At 37.2% G+C, this 23882-nt stretch overlaps 6 protein-coding genes and 1 long non-coding RNA gene across 13 annotated transcripts; 4 read left to right on the top strand and 3 right to left on the bottom strand.

The window, feature by feature from the left end:
• Positions 1 to 246: 246 nt before the first annotated feature.
• Positions 247 to 13217, top strand: LOC143379002 (HEAT repeat-containing protein 5B). Its single transcript, XM_076831238.1, has 35 exons — positions 247 to 576; positions 786 to 963; positions 1753 to 1964; positions 2649 to 2796; positions 2863 to 2973; positions 3045 to 3228; positions 3304 to 3464; positions 3540 to 3789; positions 3864 to 4007; positions 4077 to 4327; positions 4408 to 4519; positions 4599 to 4851; positions 4939 to 5048; positions 5133 to 5296; positions 5463 to 5495; positions 5887 to 5961; positions 6041 to 6316; positions 6394 to 6675; positions 6773 to 6962; positions 7047 to 7216; positions 7290 to 7611; positions 7684 to 7947; positions 8019 to 8200; positions 8284 to 8529; positions 8617 to 8836; positions 8918 to 9166; positions 9235 to 9397; positions 9475 to 9590; positions 9669 to 9947; positions 10022 to 10258; positions 10333 to 10484; positions 10557 to 10770; positions 10880 to 10894; positions 11022 to 11167; positions 11238 to 13217. Exons 2-35 carry the CDS (start codon positions 832 to 834, stop codon positions 11412 to 11414), a joined length of 6240 nt encoding a protein of 2079 aa, XP_076687353.1. The 5' UTR covers positions 247 to 576; positions 786 to 831; the 3' UTR covers positions 11415 to 13217.
• Positions 13218 to 13698: 481 nt separating this feature from the next.
• On the top strand, positions 13699 to 18685 carry Fancl (E3 ubiquitin-protein ligase Fancl). 2 transcript variants are annotated; one of them, XM_076830584.1, is made up of 6 exons: positions 13699 to 14178; positions 14251 to 14358; positions 14541 to 14788; positions 14871 to 15060; positions 15156 to 15383; positions 18574 to 18685. In XM_076830584.1, the coding sequence occupies exons 1-6, from the start codon at positions 13873 to 13875 to the stop codon at positions 18592 to 18594; spliced, it is 1101 nt and encodes a 366-aa protein (XP_076686699.1). In that variant the 5' UTR covers positions 13699 to 13872; the 3' UTR covers positions 18595 to 18685. The 2 variants fall into 2 exon arrangements, with proteins under 2 accessions (XP_076686699.1, XP_076686698.1); XM_076830583.1 differs by lacking the exon at positions 18574 to 18685 and adding an exon at positions 15472 to 16461 and having other exon boundaries at positions 13701 to 14178.
• On the bottom strand, positions 15555 to 18192 carry LOC143378678 (NADH-cytochrome b5 reductase-like). Of its 2 annotated transcripts, XM_076830588.1 has the most exons (5): positions 17579 to 18192; positions 17028 to 17392; positions 16703 to 16937; positions 16390 to 16601; positions 15555 to 15849 (listed from the first exon to the last, which is right to left on the bottom strand). In XM_076830588.1, the coding sequence occupies exons 2-5, from the start codon at positions 17287 to 17289 to the stop codon at positions 15659 to 15661; spliced, it is 900 nt and encodes a 299-aa protein (XP_076686703.1). In that variant the 5' UTR covers positions 17290 to 17392; positions 17579 to 18192; the 3' UTR covers positions 15555 to 15658. The 2 variants fall into 2 exon arrangements, with proteins under 2 accessions (XP_076686703.1, XP_076686702.1); XM_076830587.1 differs by having other exon boundaries at positions 17028 to 18191.
• LOC143378674 (putative peptidoglycan muropeptide transporter SLC46) lies at positions 18669 to 21025 on the top strand. 4 transcript variants are annotated; one of them, XM_076830581.1, is made up of 7 exons: positions 18669 to 18794; positions 18939 to 19004; positions 19198 to 19458; positions 19520 to 19869; positions 19989 to 20268; positions 20357 to 20539; positions 20635 to 21025. In XM_076830581.1, exons 2-7 carry the CDS (start codon positions 18974 to 18976, stop codon positions 20871 to 20873), a joined length of 1344 nt encoding a protein of 447 aa, XP_076686696.1. In that variant the 5' UTR covers positions 18669 to 18794; positions 18939 to 18973; the 3' UTR covers positions 20874 to 21025. The 4 variants fall into 4 exon arrangements, with proteins under 4 accessions (XP_076686696.1, XP_076686694.1, XP_076686697.1 ...); XM_076830579.1 differs by lacking the exon at positions 18669 to 18794 and having other exon boundaries at positions 18873 to 19004; XM_076830582.1 differs by lacking the exon at positions 18669 to 18794 and having other exon boundaries at positions 18944 to 19082.
• Positions 20957 to 22086, bottom strand: Sptr (Sepiapterin reductase). Its single transcript, XM_076830591.1, has 3 exons — positions 21852 to 22086; positions 21450 to 21763; positions 20957 to 21373 (listed from the first exon to the last, which is right to left on the bottom strand). Exons 1-3 carry the CDS (start codon positions 22084 to 22086, stop codon positions 21131 to 21133), a joined length of 792 nt encoding a protein of 263 aa, XP_076686706.1. The 3' UTR covers positions 20957 to 21130.
• LOC143378685 (uncharacterized) lies at positions 21652 to 22498 on the top strand. Its single transcript, XR_013088337.1, has 2 exons — positions 21652 to 21770; positions 21859 to 22498. It is a non-coding gene; the product is annotated as an uncharacterized LOC143378685 (long non-coding RNA).
• On the bottom strand, positions 21940 to 23515 carry LOC143378684 (uncharacterized). 2 transcript variants are annotated; one of them, XM_076830594.1, is made up of 3 exons: positions 23203 to 23515; positions 22320 to 22498; positions 21940 to 22247 (listed from the first exon to the last, which is right to left on the bottom strand). In XM_076830594.1, the coding sequence occupies exons 1-3, from the start codon at positions 23351 to 23353 to the stop codon at positions 22140 to 22142; spliced, it is 438 nt and encodes a 145-aa protein (XP_076686709.1). In that variant the 5' UTR covers positions 23354 to 23515; the 3' UTR covers positions 21940 to 22139. The 2 variants fall into 2 exon arrangements, with proteins under 2 accessions (XP_076686709.1, XP_076686710.1); XM_076830595.1 differs by lacking the exon at positions 23203 to 23515 and adding an exon at positions 22783 to 22905.
• Positions 23516 to 23882: the final 367 nt, after the last annotated feature.

Raw genomic sequence — 23882 nt, 5'->3', positions numbered from 1 at the left:
ACTGATAGGAAGAGACAGAAATACTGATAGAAAGAGACAGAAATACTGATAGAAAGAGACAGAAATACTGACAGTAAGAGAGAGAGAAATACTGATAGAAAGAGATAGATATGTTTATTTCCGGTTTTGCTCCAAGATGGCTACGGTTATACCGATCACTCTCTAGAGAATCACTAGCCATGAAAACCAGGAGAGGTACTAACATACCTATCTATAAGGCACTATTGTTTATCTACAGTCAGTAATTCGTTGTCAACGTTCCTCGTCCAGATGATTACCGATCTACCCTAACCTAAATCAAGTTAGGACTTGTCAATTACGTGGAAAAAGTAGATCGTTATTCTAATAGTTTTATGATATCGTTAGAAAGTATCGAAACGCGATGACAGGTTGTTTGTAAAGTGTTTTATTTTGTATCATGTGGTTTCTTAATGCAAGACATAAAAAAAATACACAACTATTTATACAATTCCACTTTAGTGAAACTGAATGATTTCGTGGAGATTAAATAAATAAAAAACAGTGGAAAAATATTATGCTACTCCCCACGTACTGATAATATCGGTAGTCTTTCTGGTATATTGAGACATATTTTTTTATAAGTTCCATTATTATTATTCGTTTGTATACAGCTGATAAGCTCTTTCTTGCCAACAAACACTTGCAGCGTGTCATTTTATTTCAGTTACTTGAATTTATGCCTGGCTCTGAAGTTACAAAGCTAGTTATTATGTTAAGCTTAATTGCGTTCCTGATATTAAATTCAGATCGTTAATCTATTGCAGATTACCAGTGAAAAGAACGGAACTGTTTAAAATCTAATTCATTGAAATGATGATGGAGTTGAGCCATAGTTTGACCCTCAACGAGGATGCCCTTAATCAAATCTCGGAGGCTAAGCGGCCAGTTTTTATATTCGAGTGGTTACGCTTTTTGGACAAGGTTTTAATAGCTGCACAAAAGGTATTACTTCTTTAAGCAAGAACTACCTTAAGGGTTTCATTCTGGTAATCACGTCGCAAAATTCGACAACATTCTGGCTTTTTTTTCTCAGTGAATACAATGAATAACAATGTCAAACTTTGTTTTCATTTATTAAGCTACTTGTAATGAATATGGAACAATTTTTTAAATACACTTTTAATTGTGTTTTTTCAATGTTATCTGGAGTTCAAAATCGCGCCTTCGAAAACAAATACCTCCCTGGGGGAAGTGATTTAGGCTCACAGACTCATGTAAAAAAAAAACCAAGCTGATTCTTAATCATTATGAGTACCGCTATCGCGGGTGCCAGAGTTAACCACGTAAGTCGAAATTTAACAAAACTGCACGCATTCAAATTTCAAGTTTCAAAATTTTCCATTTTTACTTGAAGTTTGGATGCGCACTATTTTGTTAAATTTTGACTTACGTGGCTAATTCTGGCACCTGTGATAGCGGTACTCATAATGATTAAGAATCAGATTTGTTTTTTTGTTTCAAATGAGTCTGTGAGCTGAAATCACTCCCACCGTGTTTTCAAAGGCGCAATTTTTAACTCCAGATAGCATTGAAAAAACACAATTAAAAGTGTATTTAAACAATTGTTCCGTGTACATTATAAGTAGCTTAGTAAATAAAAAAAAGTTTGATTGTTATTCATTGCATTCACTGAGAAAAAAAAACCTGAATGTTGCCGAATTTTGCGGCGTGATTACCAGAATGACCCCTTAATATAGATCATATATTACTATATCTTGCTGGTATTTTTAGAGTGATATCAAAGGATGTCAACAAAAACTGGTAGAACAATTAACAAAACACATGCAAGGGGCTCCTGGGCCTCCCACGCGGCGACTTATCGCGAGATGCCTCGCCACTTTATTCAGCGTTGGCGACACATTCTTGCTTTTTGATACCGTTAACAAATGCAATGATATTCTCAGAAATAAGGATGACTCTCCAAGCTTCCTCCCGACAAAGCTGTAAGTAGTCGTTTACGGGTACAGTCGAACCTGGATAACTCGAATCTCAAGGGAAGGGAAAATATCTTGGAATTAGAGAGGTTTCGACTTATAGAGGCTTTGTACGACTGTTAATTTTTCGAATTGTGAAGCTGTAAAGTAAGACAAATTCAAGTTTTAAAGGTCAACTGTTTATTGTATACCTATAATCAAATATACCTACAATCTATTTACTACATATATACCTACATATATAAAAATAATTATAAGACACATTTCATGCTCGAAATATTACTCTTCATTACATATTAAAAAAAATGTGATTTTGCTTTATGCTAGTCTTTTAGTGTATTGTAAATCAATAGCATTTTCAATCGTGAATAATACAGAAAAAAGATTTTCCTCAATATTTCGAGATCTTTCTACGAAATTTCGTAATGTATATGGAGAACTAAACTTCTATTTGTAGAGGTCGGAGTTCTTCTAAATTCGAGTTGTAGAGGTGAAATACATAATTTAACATGCAAAATATAGTTCGAGCGAAGGAATTTCATTTCGAGTTATAGAGGTGTTTACAGCGGAAGGGAATGAAGAAAATTTTCGACTTATAGAGGTTTTCAAGTTATTGAGTTTCGACTGTACATTAATTTACCATTCGTCATTCCGTGTGTAACATGTAAGACGCTAAATTTTAACTGTTTACAGAGCTGCTATATGTTGCGTCGGATGTATGTACGAGAAATTAGGCAGGATGATGGGTAGGTCGTACGAAGAGACTGTACAGATTCTGATAAAGTCTTTGCGCTCTGCGGAATCGCAAACTCGAATTGAAATTATGCATACTCTCGAGAAGGTATTACTTCTGGTTACATAATACATAAAGTTACATCTTGCATTTTCTATAATTTTAATTCACCAGGTATGTGCTGGAATGGGATCTGCAATCACAAATGTCCATAAAGAAATATACAAAGTTTCTAGACACTATCTCACTGACAGAGTGATGGCTGTAAGGTGTGCTGCTGCAAAGGTATTTCAGTGATACTTTCTCGATGTATCGCGTGTACACTATTTAAATTACATTTGACGTAATAATTGCAGTGTCTACTAGAGATGTTAAATCACGCTCCATTTTTATATACAACTGAGATAGAGAGCGTCGCTACACTTTGCTTCCGGGCATTTGAAGGCTCGAACTATGAAGTGAGATGTGCTGTTGCAAAACTGTTAGGTACACTAGTAGCAATGACCCAACTTCCAGCTCCAAAAGGAAAAAGCCCTTCAGGTATCTCGAAGAAACATAATTAGTTACTCGCGTACAAGTGAAAGAATTTTTGCATTAATAATTACTTTTGTTTAGTGACGCAGAACAAAAACTATAAACAGATTTCGTTAGACGAAGTACTGAATATTTTAATGTCTGGATTTTTAAGAGGCGGAGTAGGTTTTTTAAAAGGCACCGGAGAAATAATAAAAGGAAGCTCTAGCGTAAATAGAGAGGTCCGAGTTGGAGTCACACATGTAAGAGAAACATAATTGTTGTATTATATTTATTGTATAAAATGGTAAAGCGAACATTTTATTAATATTCTCTAGGCATACGTAGTATTCGTCCAAATGTTAGGAGGTTCGTGGCTGGAACGTAATGTTGGTGCATTAGTTGCACACGTACTCGATCTTGTAACTAATCCAAAGGCTGCTAGCTCACACGTTGACGCTGTCTATTCTAGAAAGTGTGTTAATTTCATTCTACACGGTACTATTGGAAAACTATTGGGTGAAGGAGCACAGGCTGCTGCATGCAAAGAAATAGCGCACATTATTCTGAAGCAAATGAATTCTATTGGTAATGTTATTAACCTTTATCAGTACAGTACATCTTTAAATACCACTTATTAACCTTGACATTTTAATTTTCAGATTTCAGTCCAGAGAATGCTAAAGACTGTAATCAAGAAACATTATTTAGTCAACACCTATTGGTTTGTGCGTTGCAAGAAATGGGGAACCTAATCTTAGGACTGGGTACAACAGCTTGTAATTTGTTGTCTGATCAGTCTCTGAGTATGTACTTTACGTTTACGATTTATATATGCTTAGTTTTCAGTAAATATAATGATTTATATGATACAGGTTTAATCGACACAATCATGACTGTTCTGGTCCATCCGTGCCAAGCTGCTAGACTTGCAGCCTCTTGGTGTTTGCGTTGCATTTGTGTAGCAGTACCCAGCCAGATAACACCTCTCATCGATCGTTGCGTGGATGGTATTGAAAATATGCGTAGCTCGCCGGAAGCAATAGCTGGATACAGCAGCGCTTTAGTTGCGGTTCTTGGTAGTGTCCGATTATCACCGCTCGGAGTCCCTCACACGAAAGGAAAAGTAATTCTTTCTCATTTCTTTCACTCTGTCAAATAACTTCGCTATGTTATTGCATAAAACCCACCCACGTCTCCTTCTAGATAATTTTCAATACCGCAGAAGAGCTTCTAAGAAGCGCAAGTCAGAACAGTCGTTTATCATTGAACAGAACACATGCTGGATGGCTTTTAATCGGGGCTATTATGACTCTCGGTATTATAACAATAGTTTGAATTTACTACATCCAATACTTGATAATCATAAACGCTATAATTTGTTTTTAACGTATTAGGTACGGCAGTGGTGAAAGGATTACTACCTAGAATGTTACTGCTGTGGAGAAACTCCTTCCCCCGTTCGAACAAAGAGCTCGAAAGTGAGAAAGCTAGAGGTGATGCTTTTACTTGGCAAGTAACTTTGGAAGGTAGAGCCGGTGCATTGTCCGCGATGCACAGTTTTCTGTTGCATTGTCCAGAACTTTTGAACGATGACATTACGCGACGGCTTCTAACGCCAATTGAGTCTGCGTTGGCGATGTTAACAAAGTATGTTAATCACTAGTTCTTGCTTATACTTCGTAAATATTCGTAATGGTATATCAATGTAGTACATCGTTGGACGTAACGTTTTAGTTTATCACCTGTATTGAAAAATTATGGACAACAACTGAAGGCTCCAGCTGCCATGGTTCGTTTACGTCTATACGAAACATTGTTGTTATTACCGCCTCAGACTTTTGAAGGTAATTACAAATGCTTCTAGTCTTTAAATGCTACCTGCTTCGAAGTATGATGTATTAAATATGGATATATTATCAATTGAATAGGTTCTTACACCCATCTCTTGAGAATGCTGGTGTCAGAATTCACGTTAACCGAAAATCCTGGGAACACTACAACTTCATTGTTACGCGCAGTTTGCCATGCCAATGATTCTGTAATTCTCGGCACATGGCTGCAAGAAACCGATCACCGCACGATAGAAGACCAGGTAAGCACTTTGAAGCCTATGATATTACTAATTAAAATTATTAACTATACACTAATATAGAAATGTAATCAAATAACTACAGCAGACGTATTGTAAAGAGTGTAGTTCATCATGGCCCATGTTGCGTTGCTTGAAATTAACACACAATATTTGTACTCGTGTCTAGATGGAACCAAACAGAAGGGCAGATTTGGAACATGTGAGTAATGTTCTATGAAGCCTTTCATTATTTTGCAATGATATTCCTCTGTACTTATTATTCATCTGTACTTATTTACCTTCATTTAGGATAATCTCTCTTTTATACCTTCCTCCATTTTTTTAATTTTATTTCCAAATTCACTTACGAAGTAATGGCGAATGATATTAGAATCGATGACTTTAGTTCTTTAGTTTCCTACATACTCATTACAATTATGTTTTGCTTCTATCTTTATTTATCTGCTGTAATTAAGGTTACGCTTTTAATTAATCTTTTATTCATAGAGATTGTGGCGATATCGGTGTATCGTGCTTTGTATATTTTATGCAATTTGTACATAAACAGCAAAAACGTTTTCAATTTATCTTGTGTCTTGCTTCTGTTTTAGTTGCAGCCAAACAGTGCCGCAGGATCTGGAGCTTTGGAGCACAATCCGTGTTGTCTTTACAGACCAGTGCCACAAGTAAACATTTCAAGACTACGTTAAGCATTTACTAAAACATAAAACTACGATCACCGATTCTAATGATATTGTTTTTCAGGATGAAATAATTCCCGGCCCTCTACCTTTGGGAGTTGCTGTTATCGATTTATCAGTGTCATTGTTTGGCCAAATCTTTCCACGTGTGGCAAACAAGCATAGACTGCAGATGTTAGATCATTTCAGTGAATGTATAAAGCATACGAAGTCTGGTAGGCAGGAGGCAATACAGATGAATGTTTTCACCGCTGTGCTGAGCGGATTGAAGGGTCTCAACGAAGCAAAAACAGGATTTGGCCAGGAGGATGTAAAGAAGTCTGCTACTAATCTCATTATTGTAAGAATTTACGATATGTCTTTACTCTCTGTGGATACTAAACTAAATACTATTTAATGTTATTGCACACATTGCAGAGTGCTCTAGTAAGCAGCAATTCAATACTAAGATGGGCAGCAGGAGAAGCTGTCGGAAGAATGGCCCAAGTTATCTCTGATCCTAAATTTACAGCAGAATTGGCGCAAACGAGCTTCGATCGTTTAAAGTCTGCCCGCGACGTAGCGAGCAGAACTGGCCATTCTTTAGCATTGGGGTGCCTTCATAAGTATGTAGGTGGGATGGGATCTAGTCAGCATCTCAATACAAGTGTCAGTATTCTACTTGCACTTGCCCAGGACAATTCGTCTCCAGTAGTACAAGTAAGATCTTGTTTAAACATATCCCTTTCGCGTGTACGCCTGATAGTTATTCCAGATTTTAAACGAAGGAATAATTAAATTGTACTATTCCGTACAGGTGTGGGCATTGCACGCTCTTGCACTTATAGCTGACTCTGGTGGACCAATGTTCCGAGGCTACGTTGAGCCTACATTGTCTTTAGCGTTAACTCTTCTTCTCAATGTTCCTCACTCCTATATTGATGTACATCAATGCATAGGAAAAGTACTGTCAGCACTTATCACAACGATAGGACCAGAACTACAAGGTTAATAGTCTATTTCATTTTAGTTATGCTTAAAGATACGACGAAAGCTCAAGATTTTATCATTAATCGTAATTGTGTCTTCAGGTAATACGTCGACAATTTGTATGGCACGTTCGTCGTTTTTGTGTGCTTGTGCTATTATGCAAGATCACCAAGATCCCCTTGTGCAAGCGGAAGCTACTGGCTGTCTCCAGCAATTACATTTGTTCGCACCCAGACACGTCAATTTGTCTTCTCTCGTTCCTACATTATGCGTAAGATTTACATTATACGACACAAACAGTATGATAACGAGTAACTTTTAAGCGAACGTTATTTTATTCGTAGCGAACATTATCGAGCAACCACTTGCTCCTACGCAAAGCCGCGATATCCTGCCTTCGCCAACTTGCTCAACGAGAAGCGAAAGAAGTGTGCGAGCATGCGATGACGTTGGCTAACGAAAGTCGAGACACTAACATAGTAGAAGGTCTGGTCATAACAGAGACCGGTCTTCCCGGTGTTCTGTTCAGCATGTTGGACACAGAAACTGATAGCGAGTTAATCAAAGATATCCACGACACACTAACCAGTATGCTGCAAATCTTAGCCGCGGATAATTTGTCTCAGTGGCTATCATTGTGCAAAGATGTCCTTACGATAGCTTCAGGTATAAACATTGACGAAGTTATGTAGATGTTAAATTAAACGCGATTCAAATACTCTATACTATTGCGTACAGAGACGTGCACCAATGAAGAAGTAAATACTATCAATGTCGAAGACAGTGCTACTGATAACGATAATGCGGACACAGAAGGAGACGACGATCAAGCAGAATTTCATGCTGATGAATCTACGAAGCAAAGGCCGACTATCACTCCGCGCTGGCCAACCAGAGTGTTCGCAGCACAGTGTGTTAGAAGAATAGTAGCTGCCTGTGTATATAATAAAGCACACTTTGATCTTGCCTTAGCCAAGGAGATGCAGACGAGTAAAGGGAAAAGTACGGGCTTCGCTAATATTACTAATAACGTTTTCGGACTTTAATATTTTACTAATCTCTTTTAATCTCAGGCGACTTTCTGGTACTGCACCTTTCTGATCTGGTGCGAATGGCATTTATGGCTGCAACCAGCGACTGTGATCCTTTGCGACTGGAAGGTTTGAAAACGTTACAAGAGATTATAGATAAGTTTGCCAATGTTCCTGAGCCAGAATTTCCTGGACACCTGTTACTTGAACAGTTCCAAGCACAAGTAATTAATGATTTATACGTGTATATGAGTTGTAGAGATACTGGAGAAGTTTTATTACCTTGTTGAATCACCGATTGTTGTAGGTTGGAGCTGCGTTGAGACCAGCATTTTCAGCAGAAACGGCATCGCACGTCACGGCAGCAGCTTGCCAGGCGTGTAGTGCTTGGATCGGAAGCGGAGTTGCCAGAGATCTCAATGATCTTCGTAGAGTGCATCAGCTACTGGTCTCTTCTCTGGAGAAATTAACGGAGGGGCATACGCGACCGCAACTTTACAATGAAAGTCTGTTAACGCTCGAAAGGCTAGCAATCTTGAAAGCTTGGGCAGAGGTAAGATATCTTATGTGTTCAATAAATGTGATAATGAGATTAGCAGATCACACATAACAATTGCGTTCTTCGCACATATCTTTACAGGTATATGTAGTCGCTATGATAAGAGATGGTGCTGCGTTAAACAGCAAAGACTCGTTCAATCAGAATTCAAATCAAGTCGATGACGGGTACGACGAAGACTTCGGAAAATTTGAATTCCAGACAGAAAGTTTATTGAGTTTAGTGCAACCAGAGCTGCTAAGCTTGAGTCAATATTGGTTGGCTGCCCTGAGAGATCATGCTCTACTCTCGTTACCACCAGGTATGTAATTAATCTTAATGAACTAAATCTAAAATTGTTCGTGGTAAGTATCTGCAATAACGAAATATGCTTTGGTATTAGAATTCTCCAGTCAGTTGCCACACGATGGAGGAGCTTTCTACACGACAGACACAATGGAATCTGCTCGACCTCATTACGCAGAATCTTGGGCACCAATTCTTCATGCTGCAACGCTCTGGCTTAACGCGAGAGGCTTTGGACTGGAAGAAACTAAGGATGACGTGAAAACATCAAACACCACCAATAACAACAACAATGATACCTCTGCTAAAACTAATACTAACGTCGATCGTTTTCATTTATTGTTTGGTAAATATTGTTCAAGAATCCCTGCCATTATTTTGTGATTGTAAATATTATTTTGTACCATGTTTCAGGTATATGCATGGAAGCTCTGTGCAGCCCTCGATCTTCAGAGTCTACTCAAAACATAGAGACATGTTTGAATGCGTTGTACACATTATTAGACTCTACGTGGGCTCGTGAAGTGCTGATTGCGGATCGTTCATTACCAATTGAATTGTGCAATGTTCTTCACAGGTATATGATCTGGTGACGGTACATATAACTGTACATTAAATTCAGTATTTGTATTTAATCGCAGCTTTCTATCACAGGATGCTATTAACCAGAGAAAGTTACGTCATTCAGATGATAGTAATGGAAGTTTTGAAACAAGTCATGAAAGCAGCGCAGGAGGATCTGGCAGAAAGAAAGAGATGCAAATTGAAAGGTAGGATATAATAAGCTGTTGGTTTGGGCATTGGAAAAAGGAAAGTTGAAATTGTCAATGCCTATCGTTTCGTCGCAGCACCAGCACACGAAGAGAGCAACGAAACTCAAGAAGTAGACTTGTTAGGAGAAGGCGAAGAGATGGGGGAGCTTGTTCCAGGGAAATCATTGGTTTTCGCTATTCTAGAAGTGTGTTTGTGCCTTTTGGTTCGTCAAATACCAGCGTTGAATCCTAATCCCGGTGGGACAACAGCGATCTTATCCCAAAGAGGATACGTACCAACCGAAGAAAGTGGGAAACTGATAGCAGCTGCGCTCAATATAATGGAATCTCTTCCCACTCTTTGTTCCCCTCAAGGTAAATACTTTACACTCCCTTCGAATACTTGAGATACAAAGCGTAATATGTATATAAATCGTGTGCACTTTTAGGGGGCGTGGCAATTTTGCCAACATTACTGTACCTAGCGACTGGAGTGATAAGAGAGACTGCTGTACGTAACGATAACGAATGCAATAGAACAGGGGCAGACATACCTGTTCATGCAGCTTTGCACTGCATGAAGAATCTTACTACGAACAAATATGCGAAGGATTATAGAAGCCAAGAACAGTGGACAGGTCTTTTGCAAAGTGCCCTTGCTAAGATCATTGATCTTGCTAAAACAGGTGTTTAGAATTAATATTGCAGTTAGTCTTCTGTAACTATAACAGTCTATTTGACATAGAATATTTTTATACAGGCAATGATGAGACCAAAATGGACGAAGTGGCTATGATATTAGGCATCGCGGTGTTTGTTCTTCACGCCTCGCCGGATGTCGTAAGCGCGCCGAACTTACAGTTCCCTTGCATCAATCATTTTAGACACGCATTCCAGTCAGAAAATACAATGGTAAGCTTTGGAGCATCTTAACAATGCTTTAATCGATATTCGTAACTTAATCAAGCCTTCTCATTTCCTTAGGTCAGATTCAAATGCGTTCAAACAATGAGAACAATATTTTTGCATCCAGAGCGTACAATAAGTACACCTTATATTCATGCGTTAGCTCCCAGATTGGTAGAGTACCTGTATAGCGACAAGAGCAAGCAAGTTACACACGATCTAGAATTGTCCTTCACCTTGGAGTGTGTCAGTACCGTTGAGGCTCTTATAGGACTCGCTGACCTTTCAAATCGTACGTAACAATCTCTATTGCCATCTCATCGTTTCGTTTATCAATAAGGATAGTGCATTAATATTAGATCGATATTCTGACAAAGGAACTGTGTTACATGCAAATACAGGAGACCTTTTGCAAGGTGTGTAAAGAGTAGCAGCATATTTAGAACTTTAAAGAACAGGATATGAATGTTTTGATCGTCTTGATGTGTAGTTATGGTTTGTACTAAAATGATTTGTAACTCGGTGCTATTTATGAATATCTAGGTATACAGATGCTGACTCTACTTGTGCCAATCCTTATAAACTACTTGTTGGAGGGAGAACAACTTCAGCATGCTTCCAAACATCAGTTAAGTCTTCACCAACAGAGTTTCCAATGGCTGAACAAAATAGGACCAAAATATCCTCAGGTAAACTGCCGTTTATCATTTAAGCAAATGTTGATACATTTCGCCAATCTGCACACGCGCCTTATTGCAGGAATTTAAAACGTTAATGTCGCAGTCCACGGAACTGAAAACTAAGTTAGAAAATGCCGTGAGGTCCACTCACCAGCAAGCACAAAGGCACACCCGACCAGTGGATCTAGTAAAGCCGCAGATTAAAATCTCCACACCGTCTATCAAGCTCAAAACGGATTTCTCCAATTTTAACTAAAACTTCCTAGAACTTCATTTAATACATTGTATACTTGATTAGGCATATGCAGACTGTTTGCTTGTCCATGCATATTACTCAGCGCGCGATTTACATCCTTCCACTCTGAAGAAATTTTTATAACTGATACTCGCAACACGTCAAGCATTTATTAGTCAATTATAACTGCGTATTTAACCAGGGCAGAAGTTTCGCGAGGGAAATTTTCTGAAGGAATATGTTCACTGGTCACTTGTTTCGTTTTGAGAGTCGTCTGTTAAAAGTATAAATAGACGAATACACTACTACGCTTAGCTGTTAAATGGAAAGGTTTATTGCTTTCGCGAGTCGAAGCAGACGGTACTTTTACATTTGCTGACTGCAGTTTAAATACTGCATGGACTGTCCAAACACACTTGTGGGAACATTTCAGAGATTAAGTTTTAAGCTCGAAATAGAAATTACAAATTAAAAGACACAGCACGGCAAGCATTCTCCTGTGCGATATACAATGTGTTAGAAATAGCGCTAATAATATTTACGACTAGTTATAAATTAGCTGACCTCTTTAAATAATCTGTAGAACAGATCTACTGATATTACGTGTAAGGGCAAATATTTTAGTTACGAGAATCTGTATCTACTCGAACGGTTCTTCGAAGAGGTACCTATTTATTAGTACTTATTTATTAGCGGATATTAATATTGTGATAGGCAAGTAGGGGCTGGATGAAAATTCAGGGAGGTGAAGGAAATCGGTAAACTCAGTCTATGAAATGCATTTATATTTTCTAAAGCAAACAGAATGTTTCCCCATTCTTCTTTAAACGTTCTTCTAAATTGTATAAATAAGTGTCGTATAGTATTAAAAAATTGTATATTATAACGGTACAATTGTATTTATATTTATTTAAAAAGTGTAATATCGAACCTTGTAGAAACCGCCGATTTATTGTGTTGGTTCTTTTTCTCCAAAGATATATTTTCGTAACAGTTATTCAAGTACATTAGAAATTAGCTACTATGTTCTGTTACGAACGAAGCGATGCTTACGATATCAATAATCAGAATTTACTTATTATATGTGTCGAGAAATACGAAGGTCAGTCATTATGATAAATGCAATTTATAGAATCCAATTTAATATAATTAAGAAGTGTAAGTTAAGAATGTCGATTTGTCTAGTGTATCGATTCGACTATTGCGACTACAGGCATATCGCGCAATCTTGTACACTCTAAGGTAAATTAATTGTGCAAATAAAAGATGTACTGTGTGTCACGAAATCAGTAGAATTCGTATAAATGATGATAGGGAGATACAAAGATAATAGGATAGGAAGTAATTATTAAATACGACTGAGACTAAGGAGAGTTTCTTTCTTCCATAGCATGAATGTTAGCTAATAAAACGCAAAAGGTATGCATAGTGATTGCTAGAACTAGATTTAATGTACGTGCAGATAATTGAATGTGAAACGACAGGTTTAATTAACTGAAAATTTTGATTCTGATATATGAAGAGCTTCTGTAATAAGTTACGATCGTGTAATTAGAATTTTAAGGGAAACACTTAAGATATTTATATCGACTGTAGAGAGAAGTATAATACATTCAAATCAAAGTGATATTAATAAGTGATTTAATTTCTCGCAGAAATGTATGTATTGAAATCATAGACGTATTTATATTCTAATTTCACAGTGACTTTACATTCATTGCAGGTATTTTTATGATATGTATTATAATATTGTCTAACGTACGAAACGCAGTGTAATAGATAATATACTATCTAGCAATGTAATAAAAGTATACTGCAACAAAATTGCTCATAATTGATTAATTATATATAAAATCGTTGCACATATCGTATAGAAAAAGAGATGTAAATTACGCATTCATAATTTAGTAAAAATAGTGATCCTCTAGGCAGTGATCGGAACAACGTGTATCGTCGCTGATTGGTTGCCGCGATTTGGAGCAAAAGCGGAAGTAGACAAAGAAAGAAACTGTAAAACAGAAAGAGAGAGAGAGAGAAATACTGATAGAAAGAGATAGATAAACGTTTAGGTTATGTTATTTCCGGTTTTGCTCCAAATGGCTGCGGTTGGGAGGACTGGAGGACTGTCAACGTGGAGCCTGTGTAGGATCCTATACTTGGCCTGCAGAGTTCGGAGGGATTCGGCTGCACTGATGGAGGGAGAAACACCACAGGAGCGGTGGTAATGCGTGCGTGACTGCGCAGCGCAATTCATGCACACATCCCCTCCATCAGTGCAGCCGATCCCCCCGAACTCTGCTGGTCTGTGATCATAGCAAAACCTCCGATTTTTCACGAAGTCGGTATTTCAGTTCGCGTGACACAGACTCCCATAAGATATGATAAGAGATGTGAGCAGCAGTGAGCAAATGCAAGTAAATGTTAGTTAATAGAGTAAATAGGTAATGACAACATAAATAGACTTGGATATTTCATCACAATGGTTGATAACGATTACGAAGCTATCGTTCAGGGGCACCCAGAAATGATATTAGTTACTGAAACACCAGTAAGGACATGGCAAGGATTTTTAACAGTTTCCTGTCAGTCCAATGCAGGGCAAAATATCAGAGTCAAACTAAAATTGGCCGTACCGAATTACCCATCGTTATACGAAGCACAGATTAGATTTGGTAAAGAAATCGCGCTTATTCGTAATGGGTCAGGCTTCAGTCAAAAGGTGAAGGACTTGATGCGAACCACAACAAAAGTATCATTATTTTTCAGACAGTTGCAGCTGCTTATGGTAAGTATAGCGATGTCCTAATAGGTCTCTATGATGATAAGGATAATTAGTAATAACAATGTCCCTAAATAGAGTAGTTTCATTGATAATGCTTGTATCGAAGATCATACATACGAAGCAATGGACAACAGTGCAATGGAAATATTGCAAGAATTGAAAGATGTGCTTGAAATACCATCTGTATGTATCAAGTGCATAATATCATTACCTTTACTAGATAGTATTTATAAAAAAAAACATTAAATTGTACAAGTTAAAATGTCAAACGAAATTTATATTGCTGTTTTTTCTTATATATTCGCTTCTCTCTGGAATCTTAAATGATTTTCAAGTAATATGACATTGAAATAATATTGTTGTAGCCGGTTCAGCTGTTATCCGATAGCAGTTTAAGTACGATCAAGCTATCCGTGAGAAATGTATCGTTGAAACTGCAAAGAACAAATCACAGAGGATATCCGTGGACAGTGGTCTATTCAGATTTGCCTGTAATGCCTGCCATTGGATCCTTTGAAAAGAATGTGTCAACGTTGACCACAGCGAGAAATAAGTTCAACTCACAAGTAATGATGCTTGAGAAAGCTTGGTCGAATCTGGAACAAATTGACGAGTAAGGCTTGGTAGAAATATTTAACTACAATTTATATATTTCGAGTCTTTAATCCAGAAGTGTATTGTTGTGCAATAATTAGGCAATGCTGGGTGTTAGATCCACCAAAACCAAAACCCTACCATCTTTATCGACGATTTTACTTAACGCCATCTTTATCAATGTTCGTTAAAATCGATCCTTTGAATCCTATGGATTTACCGGAAATAAAATTTATGGGTAGCGAGATAGAAGCCGAACTGAAAAGGGATCTCGTTTCTAAGAACTTACATGTCCGTAATATTCGCTAAACATTGCGTAGAATATATTAGCAACGTCGATTTACAAAATTATAATGTAGCAATTTTACGTTGCGATACTATTGCAGAATTGGAATCCAAAGTGCGATTTTGTAGATAATTTGATGATGCTGTTAGATATGCATAGATTCCCTATGAAAGAGGAAAAAATATGCGTAGACGATAAAAGTGCTGTCGTCGGCGATGAAGAATGTTGTATTTGCTTCTCCATGGAATCAGACACTCTAGCTTTCCCTGATAAAATATGCAGTAATGAAAAATGTAGAAGACATTTTCATACACCCTGCCTATTACAGGTATGCTTGTGTATGTTATGAAATAACTTGATGGTCAAAACATTTAAAATTAATATAGTATTTACGAAGTACTTACCCTACTTTTTAGTGGCTACAGGCTGGCGCCGGTAATCATGTTATGTTCGATCATATTCATGGTACTTGTCTACATTGCCAAGAAAGCATATCGTGTTGCATTAAGTAGCAGAATTTAATTACTAATACTCGATGTAATATTACAGAATATTATTTATACGATACACATTAATTGCTGTAACAGTTTGTTCCTTAACTTGTCATTCGAACACATGCATATGTGTATAATTCAAGCATCTTGTCCACTGCTCGACAGACCTATTGAATTCATGGGTACCACAAATTAGAATTAATGTTGTATCTATCGCATTACCTTCAAGTATGTCGGACACAGAGTCTTTATTTAATCGACCAGGTTTTACATTTATGCCGTGGAGATCGCGAACATCGTCTGAAAGGAAAGAAATGGAAAACGTTGGATAGCGTATTATTATTTGTTAACTTGTTTACCAGTCATGTTATATATAGTTAGATATTTTATTAATTTCCTAGAACACTATAACTTAGGACTAAATATTTATATGAAAGATTTTGTACTGTTTTCTATCTAAATGATTATTGCGACATCTGTGTAATAATATACAGTGCTGGGCAAAAGTATTGGGACACCCTTTAGAACAGAATAACTTTTCTAAAATTGGTCTAAACCACTTGAATTTTTTTGAGAAGCGACGTGCACTATTTTCTTCGCTTTTCCAACTAATTGCAATTTTTTTCAAAACGACGAAACATGTCACACAGTAAACTAATCCTTCTAGCTTCTCAAAAAGACTCAAGTCGTTTGAACCAATTTTAAAAAAGTTATTCTGTTTTAAAGTGTGTCCCAATACTTTTGTCCGCCACTGTAAATGCAACACATAACGAATAGTTAGTATTATTACAATTAAACTTCATGTTAATTAGTACTTATAAGTTATAAAGTGTAACTTACTATGCAATTGTGATATGTATAATGTACATTTGAAATTCCAATAATCTGATAATGATTGCAGTTGTTTCTTTATAGGAATTTGTAATATATTTCGGAATCCCCCGACAAGGTCAATTTTTGTCTCTTCCAGTTCGTTATCTATAACTGCTTTCGCGATAGGATAAACTGCAGTTATTCCTGATCCCATACTGAACATAATTATTTTCTGAAAGCTACAAAGGCTATCAGTAACATTTAAATAATTTTGAAAAGAAGGCCAACTTCGTAGTTGGAAGTAATGTATATTGAAAAGCTATATCTACGATTTGCGCACCAATTACTCTTATATTCAAAATTTCCATACGGCCCTCTGATACGAATTATATCACCTATCTTTACGTTCCTCATATGCATGCTAAACTTCCCATTGGGGTAGAGTCTAATTAAAAATTCAATACTATTATCCGACCATGCAATTGGTGTGAATGGTTTCGTTGTATCCTGTAAATGTAACATAACATGCTGCCCTGGGTTGATTGATACGCTTGTATCATTCTTCGACTCATTTCCTGTAGGAATACATACCGAAATCAATTACAATAAGGAATTACAAGTCGTAAGACTTTTATGGGGCTTTATGTATTCGGCGAGAAGTCTACCTTGGTATCTCAGTGAAAGTAGAATGTAACATTCACAAGCTTCCTTCACATCGACGACTACAAAGTTCTTATACAAAAATGTACACAGTACATTCTTTCTATTCTGTATTTTTACATCCCCTTTTTTTCGCCTTTCGTACTCTTCGAGCAACTTTCTATGTACATCAAAAATACAAGGATCGCACGCATTGTGGCAGCAATCGTCTTCCGATGGTGTTACCGGCCTACTACTTTCGCTACAGCTATCGCTATCAGAATGCATATTGAATGAAATTTTATGTTTATGTACATGGATAGAACGTTTTTCAAAAATTGAACTTTTGATAAAATTATACACAATTTTGTGTCCACCGTTATAAATTGCACTGTAACAATAATGTGGGACTATCAGAGGCATAATATATCACCTTATTTGTTAATTTCTTTTAGCTGTCATTCTAATACAAATAAGCATGCGGTAGGTTGCATAACTATGTTCGTCTAGTGGCAACACACACGCATAAAGGATGTCATTGAAAGAGAAAAAATTCAGTAATAACATACAGTCATACACTATTTCCTTCTCTTTTAATACATGTTATGTCCTTCAATCAATTTTATCATCTTTATACAGAATTAAGGCCGATTCAGACGCATCCAGTAATTGAGTTGAATGGCGAGTAATTTAATAAGTAACTATTTATTATTTCCAGCCTTTGCGGTCTCGAAATGGAATTGGTTTACAAAATTCTTAACCACACTCATTCCTCTCCTCAATTCCACCTTAACCCTTTCCCCTTAACGCGTTCTCCTCTCCCGCTTTTCCTCTCCACACCCGCCATCTATCTTACTACCTCCTCCTTTACACTGCCCTCCATTGTTTCTTGAACATACATGTGACCTTCATTCCCTATCCGCGCATTAAAGTCCCCTCCTATGACTATAGTCTGATTTTCGAGAGTTGAGACCTGAGGCGGGTTCTTCGGACGGAGCGTGGTGTAAGGAGGAACCAATGGTACGCTAAGGATTGCGTGCGGCGTTGCCACCATTGGTTCCTCCTTAAACCACGCTCCGTCCGAGGGATCCGCCTCAGGTCTGAACTCTCAAAAATCAGACTATAATTCCAATATGCTCTCTGATGTCTTAATTTATTCCTTCCTATCCCCTCTTCCCCCTACCACTTCCCTTCGTCCTCTCCTACCCCTGTATTCGCCTATCTTATCCTTTACCTCACTCACATACGACGCTCACGCATTTACCGCCACTAACCAAGTCCGAGTAATTTAATTTAATAATTTACCATTGTTTTATTAAACTACTCGACTAAATTTTAGTATCCACGCAGGGAAAATTATGTGTAGAATGAATACTACAAATGTACGCACGCGCGCGTGCGCGCTGTATAGGTACATAGTAAGTACATACTTCGCGTCGCGCAACCATATGATTGCTGGACTTCCTGGATATGCATAATCAACAATCAGCTGTTTATCTTTTACAGATGACATTTCATAGCGTTCACACAACCCAAGCAGATTTGAATTGTGAATTTTCATGATTATTACAGAAATCAGTACAAAATGTTTAGGAAACATAATTCCCTAAAACAAATTGTGTTCCCCGACAATCCAATGAATTGCAACAATGAAGCAAATTTTATCTGCCACTATTAATTACAGTCGCGATGACGTATCGTGCTGAAATGATCCGCACAAAGAGTTAAACAATAAACACTTAATCAGACAGTGACAGTGACAGCTCCGAATGAAGTTCATCAATGATGTTCTAGTACATTTTGTTACATTATAATGTGCCGCACAGTTAAAAATATATAGTATCATTAGCTATTTTATACATTTTGTAACCTTGCACAGTGCTGTGTCAATATTTCTAACAAGTTTTTAAGCAATAAAATGGAACCTACGATTACAGGATGGAGACGTTATGCGCTGGTACAACCAGCTCTGATGGTGCTAATGTTTGCTGAAGCGATATCAAGTAATTATAATGCACCTTGCGCTATATATGCAGAAATTTGATGCTAGTTAGTAAATAGAATTAAAGCGCTATACTTATGTAAGCATACATAACGCTTTTCATTTAATCGCTTAGTAATATTCACATTGGACGAACATTTTGTAGTAGAACGTGATTCGCTGACGTAGAACTGAATTATATAATTTAATTGCAGGTAATATTTTAACAGATTTAATAACATATCGTACTTGTAGCGTCACGTTAGGTATAAATAAAACAGAATGCATGGTATTACATGAGAATAGTAGTTCCGCCGAAGCAATGAAAATAGACGCACAAGTACAACCAATAGCAAGCTTAATTCTGATGACCAAATCTTTTATTGATAATATCTTCCCTGCATTGTTGTCTTTGTTTCTGGGACCATGGAGCGATATACATGGAAGGAAACCCATCATACTGGCAGGATATATCGGTCGGTATTTACTACTCGGGCAACAAAGCTGCCGCAGTTAAATAATGTGTTAACGTTATAGGAATCTCACTGAGATATGTGATTTTTTCCTTCATGACTGTTTGGGATATCAGTCCATGGTTTTTATTAATTGCATACATTCCGTCCATGTCTCTCGGGGGATTCTGCATACTTTTATTAGGTACTATCTGCTATATCACTGACATATCGAATGACCAAGATAGAGGGTGGCACCTGGCTTGGATGGAAGCTTTGGTGTCTGTCGGTTTTCTGTCTGGCATATTGACTGGTCCCATTCTCTTTCGAATGTATGGATACACAGTCGTATTTGGTTGCGCTACTGTCTGCTGCATCATAGCAACATTATACGTTTGTATATTTGTTCCCGAGACCACGTACAACTCAAATTCAGTATGTGCTTTCCAATTTCTTACAGACACGCTTCTATTCATGATCGACGAGCAAGCCAGCGTTCGTTATTCTTATTTTACATCTACACTCGGATAATAAATATATTTTAATCGTTACAGGCAACCTTAAGTACCTTATTCGATGTACATTTAGTCAAGGATCTCATTGGTACATGTACCAAGAAACGAGATGGATTCAATCGGTACATAGTTTGGTGCTGCATCACTTCCCTTATTTTACTTGTTATAATTATACAAGGAGACATGACTATAGGATTTCTATTTACAAATATCAGACTTGGCTGGGATGTGACTAAGTACTCAATTTATTTGGCTAGTAATGTAATGCTCGCAATCTTTGGGATAGTATTCGGAGCAAAAGTTTTGACGACATACACAGGTGTAAATTTAAACTTTCGCAAATACGCTACAGTATGCTCGCAATTGTTGGGAGAAACTAGGGCTTAGCGATGAAATAAATTTTGCAGGCTTCTCCGAAGAGGTGGTGGCTCTATTGTCGTTATTGTCATCTTTAGCTGGCTCTTTAATTCAATGCTTTACATGGAAACCGTGGCACATGTATTTATCCGCAGTTGTAGGAATGCTTGGCGGAGTCGCTGCTCCTATGATCCGTTCTATACTATCTAAGTCAGTCCCTACGAAGGATACCGGTAAGAAATCATCGAGTGACTTTACGTCGCATAAATACTATCATTCCCGTACTTTTCTGATATATGATTCTACTAATATCTTTAAATATCTGCAGGTAAAATATTCTCCTTGACGGTATCTATCGAAACCCTGACTCCATTCGCTGGAGCTTCTTTATACGGATTAGTTTATTCACACTCTATGCCTCCTATGTATCCCTCACCAGTCTGGTTAATATCTGCAGCCATTTGCATTATTGTGATGATTTTAGTAACGAGCATACGAATTCAGAACGGCAAATGTAACTCCCAGAGATACGCGACAATAACGCAAGATAGCGAATTATCGTCGTGAGTTCATATTGACGACTGTGATATAAAAGAGGTAAAACTGGAAAGCTCAAGTTCAATTAAAATAATGGACTTCTTATCCCAATATACATAAATTCTTGATACTGTGTATTTTGTATACTCCGTTTTTACAATGTAATAACAATATCCTATAAATATGGTGCGTAGTTTGAACCAACCCTCTTCAATCCTTTACTGCAGCATGCCTTTGCTCATATTAATTTTACACGCGATGATAATTGGAATGTCATGTCATATGATTTACAGCTCATCAAAATAATCGACATGATCACCTGACTTGTATTTACGATCTTTAAGAATGTTTAAAAGCCGGTTAACTGTTTGCTCGCACGTTAAGTAGGTTTTCTTCTCTAACATCTCATTGAACTGACTCTTAAGTTCCTCGTCACCAAATTCTTTACAAGCTTTATAGAACATATCAGTTTCAACTGGGCCGGGGGAATAGTTTAATACATTCACTTCTGGATTCTCCAATGCGAATACCTACGCAGAACATGAATTAGAAAAACGTGGAATAAAGTTGATCATAAAAGTAGCTTAGATGATGCAAAATTGTTACCTTAAAGAACATCTCTCGCGCCGCCTTTCCAGTACAATATTCGCCTGTTTTATTTGTTGGTTTTATCGCAAATAGTGAAGTAATGTTTATGATAGTCTTCTTGGTATTTGTTTCTTCATTAAATATCCCCATAACGACACCGTTTAATACAGCAGGGCTGAAAACGTTCACATCGAAATAACTGCGCCAGGTATTCATGTCCGTTAAGCTCTTCGTCCCCTGGGAAATATTTCCCATTGTTCCAGCATTATGTACCACAACCACTCGGTCGAATTCTTCGGGAGTATCTTCGTTTAAAGACTGCATTATGATTTCTGCAAAGTCGGTAGATGAAATTTAAAAATTCCATATATCTCTCAACAGTAGAGAACGGTACATTTAATTTATTTTTCTTATACTCGCCATGCAGCTCGTCATCTTCTACTGCGCCTAGGTCAACGCCAACAGCGTTAACGAGTACACCGGCAGGGATACAGTCAGCAGTTTTGCCTAAACCATCCAAATTTCTTGCCAGCAAAAGAACACGGGAACCTTTTTCTAAGACCGAGCCAAGCGATATTGCAATTTGTTTTCCAATTCCACGACTTGCACCAGTTACTAACAGATATACTTTTCCCGTCAATGCTTCGATCGACATGTTTGGTTTGGAGATTAAGTCGCTACTTTGTTTCTTTATTCAGGAAATTGAATTTAATTAGTTAATGATTTGTCTATGATCTCCTTGTTCTCTTCAGCTTCAGTGACTACTTGAAGAACGTCTGCCTTTAAAAGGTGAACTAGTTCGGTGGCGGTTAATGCCTGAAATGAAACGAATATTAATGTCGGTATAATCTATGGAATTAAATGGTTCCAAAATTTTCCTGTAGTTACTTGTAAATGGGGCGCTATGTGTCTTATCAAAGGATTCAGGGCTAATTCTGTCTCCTCTTCTGTTTCGAGCCTACATCCAGACGTTATTAAACGTGCGATATAATCTTCCTTCACCACTGATAAAGATGCTACAAGATCTTTCTTCGAAGTACCCTTTTGGAGATTTCTAAGTCTACAATCTGCAGAATAATTCATCAGTCTTAAATTTGATAGCAGAATGTATTTAGGGTGAAATGAAATACAATTAAAATCTAATATTATTCGCCCACAAAAATGTCCTTAATCCTCGGAAGACGAATGGTGGATACGGTCGCGTGAGACGAATGCAGGGCCAGTTGACTCATAGCAACATTTCTATGATAAACCGGTTTCACGAAAAAATTGAATATAAAATGAATTAATCCCACATAAATAGGTAATAAAAAAACTGCATAAAAAAAATTATTTACGTAGTATTCGATACATAAAATAGGTGTATCTCCTGTATGATTTTTACGAATAATGTTATTGCAATTTATCCTCCATTCCATATAAGAGTTAGAGCTACGCCCCTACCGATTTGCGACCGATTTGCGCAGCTCCCAAGGATCTTAGTCAGATCATCTGACTCATCTGACATAACCGATTGGTCGTAACACTTTCCCTGACGGTTTGCCTCTAAAGTGGAATGCAGTATAAGCATCTTATACTATATTTTGCCATTGTCAACATAAATATAACATCGTGATAGACTTTGTCAGAGTTCGATCGAAATGACCTTGCATTCGTTGTACGATGGTTAATCCAAGAATTAACGTATATGGAACTGATAGCTATACACATACATACACATGCATATGCTACTGATATTTTGTGACCATAATTAAAATAAAGGCCTACGTACAAAGTTTTTCCAAATATTCCTCTGAATCCGCAAGTCTTGTATGTTCTGACTGGTATTTTACGAAAGAATCTTCGAAACGATTATTACGTTCATCGTCGTCAATCTCAAGTGTATCTATTCCACTCCATGGGTCGGTAACGTCTGTCTTCATGATTTCTGTGTTCTAGCTTTATATCGCTTGTTCGTGCAGGTTTATCTTACCTCCACGCATAAATTGAAGAAATGATTACTGATGTAGGATAAAGTATCTTTCAGTGAAAGCTGATCAAAACACAGACGAGGTTCTGTAATCTATGGTGAAGACTGAAGGTTACTTAACGCGGAGTGAGACATTGCATTTACTGACATCTACACTTAAGTATATAGATATTAGAGTTGGGCATTATTCGAATAATCTTCCAAGAAAAATTTCGAATAAAATGAAGTTATTCGGGAATAACGAATAAATTTTGAAAATTTATTCGAATAATGCCCAACTCTAGTAGATATAACAATAAAACGCGCTACATAGTATTTCTTAACATTTCTGCTTTGCACATTTACATTCGGAAACTTTTGTTTCAGATTTTAGTCCAGTTGCTAAACAATTGCATTTCTTTTTTTTTATAATTGAATTTACTAACAATATAAAACAAAATCAAGAGTCACGAGTAAAATGTTTAAAAAATTGTGTGCAAATT

The sequence above is a fragment of the Andrena cerasifolii genome, chromosome 2, assembly GCF_050908995.1.
Source record: "Andrena cerasifolii isolate SP2316 chromosome 2, iyAndCera1_principal, whole genome shotgun sequence".
In the NCBI taxonomy this organism is placed as follows: Eukaryota; Metazoa; Arthropoda; class Insecta; order Hymenoptera; family Andrenidae; genus Andrena; species Andrena cerasifolii.
The sequence above is the reverse complement of the archived record's forward strand: the minus strand, read 5'-3'. Positions and strand labels throughout refer to the sequence as shown.